This window comes from Lepus europaeus, chromosome 18 (genome assembly GCF_033115175.1).
Source record: "Lepus europaeus isolate LE1 chromosome 18, mLepTim1.pri, whole genome shotgun sequence".
Lineage (NCBI taxonomy): Eukaryota > Metazoa > Chordata > Mammalia > Lagomorpha > Leporidae > Lepus > Lepus europaeus.
In genome coordinates this window covers 41,287,943-41,293,942 of record NC_084844.1, presented here as the reverse complement: position 1 = coordinate 41,293,942, position 6,000 = coordinate 41,287,943, and the positions used below count along the sequence as shown (strand labels likewise).

The following is a 6,000-nucleotide window of genomic DNA, read 5'->3' as shown; positions in this document are numbered from 1 at the left end:
CCCGCTGTGCCACAACACTGACCCCTCTGAGCTAGGTTTTAGTAGTTCTGTTTTATGGATTAAAAAAATAAAAAATCAGAGACATTAAGAAATATGTTAAAGTTACCAGCTACTCAGTAGCTGGCTTGGAATTTGAGAGGAAATGTATGACCCCTAAACCTGTATTATCCTTTCATTGTGTGTTCTACTTGATTATATAAGTCAAGAGACTAAGGAAAAGGTATAAATGGTCAGGTGTTTGGCCTGGTGGTTCAAATGCCATTTGGGTCACTCACATCCCATATCAGGGTCCCTGTGTCTGAGTCCCGGCTCTGCTTCCGATCCTAGCTTCCTGCTGAGGCACCTTGGGAGGCAGCAGTGGATGGCTCAACTAGTTGGGCTCCTGTTGCCCAGTCACAGAGGGGGTGCAATATCGGCTCTCTTTAGAGGTCCTTTTGGGGGCCACCACGTTCCATTTTTGGATTGTTATCACCCAGCGGAAGGTCCTCTTGTGTTATAACTGCCTGTGTACAGTTCCAGCATCTCCTTCGAGTTTAACAAAACCCTCACAGAATGTCCTTTTTCCTTCCACTTGTATCCTCACAGGTATCTACGACTTTAGTTGAAGGAAGGATTGCCCAGCAATCATGCAAAGAAAATAAATCTTTTCTTTCTTTCTTTCTTTCTTTTTTTTTTTTTTTTTTTGGAGCAGTGGTGAGACTTCTGCATGACTCCCAAGAGCTATTTCTTAAGTGAACGGAGCAAAGGTACATCATTTCATAACAAGATTGAAAGACGGTGAGCTAGAAGCCGAGCCTGGAAGGGGTGTGTGTGTGTGTGTGTGTGTGTGTGTTGCAGCAGCACTTGGACGCATCTGAATGCTGTTCTTCGTCGGCCACAGAACGAGCACTTTATAAGAGCGGTTCTTGCCCGGAATGAATGGCGAAACCCAGAAGCTACAAAGAACCCCAACAGCTTTCCGGGAACGCTTAACCGGGTGCCCAGAAACTCTCCCCAAGGCAGGGGGCAGTTAAGAGGTCGGGGCGGGTGGGGACGAGCCTTGGGCACCGCCTCTTTGCTTCACGGGCCGGCCGCTAGGCGGTGCCAGGAGCTGGCAGCCCACCCGCGAGACGCCCCGGCTCTCCCCTCGCCCCACGCCGCCTGGCGGAGAGACTACAACTCCCGGGGTGCTCTGGGCCGCCGAGGGGAGGGGTGCGAGGGCGGGCCTTCCGGGCGTGTGTTTCCGGCGTCAGCGGCCGCGGCCGGGGACGGTGTGAGAGCGGTAAGATGGCGGCGGCGGCGGTGGTGGAGTTCCAGAGAGCCCAGTCTCTACTCAGCACCGACCGGGAGGCCTCCATCGACATCCTCCACTCCATCGGTAAAGGTCGCCGCGCCGCCTCCGGGGTCCCGCTGGCCCAGCGCCGCCTGTGCGGGTCGGCGGCAGCAGAGAGGGGCCGGGCTAGCCGGCTCCGGTGCTGCTGACTCACTGTGTGTGTAAGGGGGCCGGGCCGGGGGCACAGGCCGCTCGGAGCTCCCCGGAGCCCCCCGGGGGCCACTTGGGTGGGGAGTCAACCCGCCGGCTGCTGACTCACCGTGGGCTGGGCATGGGGTGGGAGAGTGGGCCGGGGGCCCCCATCTCTGCTCAGCCTGGTCCTTGCTCCGGCCCGCGCGAGCTGGCCCGGGACTAGCAGCGGGGCCGGCCGGCGGGCTTGTTAGGGACTGGTTTGAGAGTTGAGAGGCCTTGGCACTGCCCGCTCGGGACAGGCATTTCCCGCCGTTGTTATCGGCGCAGCCTGCTCGGGGGTGGGAGCGCGATCGCTCGCTGCTCCGCTCTCGGGAGTTTGCTTCCGCGGGACGTTGCGAGTGGGAGCTGCTGCTACTCCCCGGCCCGGGCAAGAAGGCTCCACTAGGAGAGGGCCGCTTCCTGAGTGTGGGAGACACACGCCTCGGACTGGCCTGACGTTCCCTTGCCCCGTGTAGCGTGTCCGAGCGAGGGGTGCGGGTAGGACCGCGCGGCTGGAGGAGCTGACTGCACGTCCCTCTGGGAGGCTGGAAGTCAAGTTCAGGGGAATCGCTGTCCGCCGCGGAGTTCAGGGAACTCTGGAACCCGCCGGCTGCACAGTGCCCCAGAAAATTAAAGAACATTTTCTTAACTCTGTAGTGTGACTGTTGCACCTGCTCACAGCAGGAGAGCCGACCAGTTGCTTCCTGCCGAGACTCGGGTGTGAGCAGAAATAGGTGCATCATGACACAGAAGGCCTGTGGGTTCGGTTAGGGCACGGGCTGACTCTTCACTGCACGTGTAGTAATGAGGCTTGAGAAGATGGGGGTCGGATCAACAAGTAGTAAGAGTGCACGTGTGTGGTGGCGTTTATTTTGGCTTATTTTGTGTGTTGTTGCTGTAGACCTGCAGTGGAAAGATCTTGATGTCTTTGTCCTGGGGTGGAGGGGTGTCCTGGGAAAGGTGGGAAATCAAGATGCATCTCTGAATGATTCGGAGGGAAGGGTGTTTCGTTTTGAAGTTTTTCAGTCAGTCCCAGTTACAGAACCAGAGTCATGGCAGTCTCTGTTAAATAAGTGTTTTTACCCCGTGTGTTCACACTATTGTGGAAGCATGGATTTTAAGTTTTTTTCTGAACCTCGTGCCCAATATTTTGTCTTTGATAAAGTAGAAATTGTGGTCAACATGATGATGAGTGTTTCTTGCTTTACTGCTCCACTAGAGGGGAGCGTCCTGAAAGCTTCCTGTTAGAGAGCGCTTGAGTCATGGTGGCTGACAGCCTTACTTTTCCCCGACTCCATCATGGAGTATCCAAATCTTGGTTTTTGTCAAGTCATGATGCCTTGCTAGAGAAGTACTGGCTGGTGATGATCTCTAAAATTATCATCACCAACTTGCAGAGGTTGTTGGCTGTTTGAGTTTTAGGATAATTATTAACAGTTGGAAGTGGGACAGATAGCACAAAGTTATTTTAACAGGAGCTGGTCCATTATATGGCAGCAGTCTCTCCTAAGTGTACCTGCAGGGTCCCACTGGTGCTTTTGATGGGCTAGTTTTTCTTGAGTGGCTTCATAGAATTGTTTGTCCCTTCTCACTCATCAGCTGAAGCTTTCCACAGACCTAAAGTTACGGAAAGGTTTCTGTCTTTATAGTCATCAGTAACTTGGACATTTGATTTTAGTTTGTATCAGATAAATGGACAGATATTTTTAATGTCTTCACATAACATAGTGGCTACATGGGGCTTAGCGAAAGTATGAAACACTTGTTTTAATTTTGTTTCAACCAAGTGATCACAACAGACATCTCGGCATATGTGGGTAAGGGAAATGTACTGGCTGGAATGAAAAGCCACACTTAAAAGAGTATATGTTTTGTGATTTTCCTGGGGCATGTCCTACATACGTGTGATCATCTTACTTTTGTTTAAAGAATTTTTTCCCCTTAAGTTCTCGAATTGTCTTTTGGCAAATGGTTTGAGTTTGTAAGGGGTCTGGTGAGGCTGACATTTCCTCCAGGTACACTTTTCAGTCGGAAGTCTCAGCGTGTTTTCGTTTTCCTCTCCCAGTAAAGCGTGACATTCAGGAAAATGATGAGGAGGCAGTGCAGGTCAAAGAGCAGAGCATCCTGGAGCTGGGGTCCCTCTTGGCGAAGACTGGACAAGCTGCAGGTGAGTGCCGCAGAGGGTCGCTCCGCAGGTACCGGGGGACCTGCCTGCTTGTTGTGTTGGGGTGGAGGAGTAGGGGACAGCATCTACCCCGCCACCTGCCCCGTTCTTGGGGGATATATTCAGTGTTATTTTATTGGCAACTTGTTGAGCTTCAGTAGTCTAGCAGGAAGTTGAGGTGGCCTTTAAACTCAGTTGTTTGGTGGTAGAATTTTCTGCAGGTTAGGGAGAAATCCTATTTTTGTTGGGATGTGGTGGTCTGTGGTTGGTTGCTGGTTTTGGAATTCTCCCTGTATTTCCTTATATAGGGGCAGCAGCAGCCTTCAGTGATGTTATTGAGCAGTTCTGATTATTTAAAGTGGATAGTGACTTTAGGTCTCTGACTAAAAAATGACTGGGGGTTTTGTATCCAAGTGACTCACTGCTTTTTTTTTTTCTTCTGATGCAGAATGAGTAAGACGTTAGATGGAGTCTTCCCAAGACTTTTCCATTGGTGCCTAGGAGTTTGTGCATATCATTGCCCAAACATTTTAATTGCAGCTCAGCTACTGGCTGGCAGGACTTGAGATGATATTCTCCTGGTGGGTGTGTCCTTAGAATGGGCAGAGTCCTGTTGACAGGGAAGGGCCTTTGACCAGCAAAGCAGTAATAGTGTTTAGAGAGAACTTCTGTTTAAACTTAAAATGGGTGATTTTTTTTTTCCCTAACTTTTAAAAGAATTTAGAACCTACCTAATTTGAATGGATTAAGCTCTGGTAAATGACCTCATGAATTACTTTGTTCTAATTATGTTATCAAAGAGAATAATGGGGACAACTTAGCAAAACTTTTTTTTTTTTTTTTTAAAGATTTATTTGAAAGGCAGAGTTACAGAAAGAAAGGGAGAGACACACACACACACAGAGAAATATCTTCCATCTGCTGGGTCACTCCCTAGATGGCCACCATGACCAGGGCTAAACCAGAACAAAGCTAGGAGCCAGGAGCTTCATTCTGGTCTCCCACGTGGGTGCAGGGGCCCAAGCACTTGGGTAACTAGCAGGGAGCTGGATCAGAAATGGAGCAGAGTGCCCATATGGGATGCCAGAGCCACAGGCGGCAGCTTTACCCACTATGCCACAACTCCGGCCCCAGCAAAACTTCTTGAACTTGAAAACTAAGTTCTTTTCCCATTAAGGATAATTTAACTTACTAATTAGTAGGCTCAATAAGTAGAAAGCTGAATAAAGATGTTTGAAATGGTGAGGATGTTTATAGGGTATCTGTGTGTTTGTCTCTTACATACCACTTGTGCATATATTTTTTTAAGATTTGTTTTATTTGAAAGAGTTATATATAGAGAGAGACAGAGATCTTCCATCTGCTGATTCACTCCCCAGATGGCCACAAAGGCCAGTGCTGAAGCCAGGAACCAGGGAGCTTCATTGATGTCTCCCATGCAAGTGATAGGGGCCCAAATACTTGGGCCATCTTCCACTGCTTTCCCCAGGCCATTAGCTGGGATGTAGATCAGAAATGGAGCAACTAGGACACAAGCTAGCTCCCATATGGGGTGCTGATGTTCAGGCGATAGCTTATCTTGATATAACACAATGCTGGCACCCATGAGGTCTTTTTTTTGAAATCCCATGTTTACGGGCCTGTGCTGTGGTGGTAGCAGGCAAAGCTGCCGCCTGTAGTGCTAGCATCCCATATGGGCGCCGGTTCAAGTCCTGGCTGCTCCATTTCCAATTCAGCTCTGTACTATAGCCTGGGAAAGCAGTAGAAGATGGCCCAGGTCCTTAGGCCCCTGCACCTATGTGGGAGACCCAGAAGAAGCTCCTGGCTCCTGGCTTCAGATTGTCACAGCTCTGGCCATTGTGGCCAACTGCGGAGTGAACCAGCGGACTGAAGATCTCTCTCTGCCTCTCCTCTCTCTGTATAACTCTGACTTTCAAATAAATAAATAAATCTTTAAATAAAAAATAAATTCCATGTTTAAATACTTAAAGAACATATCTAATAATTTTTGAGTGCTAACTATGAACTAGATACTCTTTTTTTAAAAGATTTATTTTATTTATTTGAAAGACAGAGTTACAGAGAGAGGTAGAGACAGAGAGAGGTCTCCCATCTGCTGGTGCACTCCCTAGATGGCTGCAACGGCTAGAGCTGTGCTGATGTGAAGCCAGGAGCTTCCTCTGGGCCTTCCATGTGGGTGCAGGAACCCAAGGACTTGGGCCATCTTCCACTGCTATCCCAGGCCATAGCAGAGAGCTGGATTGGAAGAGGAGCAGCTGGGACTAGAACCAGTGCCCAAATGGGATGCTGGTACTTCAGGCCAGGGCTTTAACATGCTGTGCCACAGCGCTGG

The 6,000-nt window shown here is 49.7% G+C and overlaps 1 protein-coding gene across 1 annotated transcript in view; it reads left to right on the top strand.

Moving 5' to 3' along the window:
- Positions 1-1,225: 1,225 nt before the first annotated feature.
- Positions 1,226-6,000, top strand: part of PSMD11 (proteasome 26S subunit, non-ATPase 11) — a 42,170-nt gene continuing 37,395 nt past the window's right edge. The window contains exons 1-2 of the mRNA XM_062175481.1: positions 1,226-1,357; positions 3,549-3,650. Of these exons, the coding sequence (XP_062031465.1) occupies positions 1,267-1,357; positions 3,549-3,650 (193 nt within the window). The 5' untranslated portion in view covers positions 1,226-1,266. The remainder of the gene's footprint in view (positions 1,358-3,548; positions 3,651-6,000) is intronic.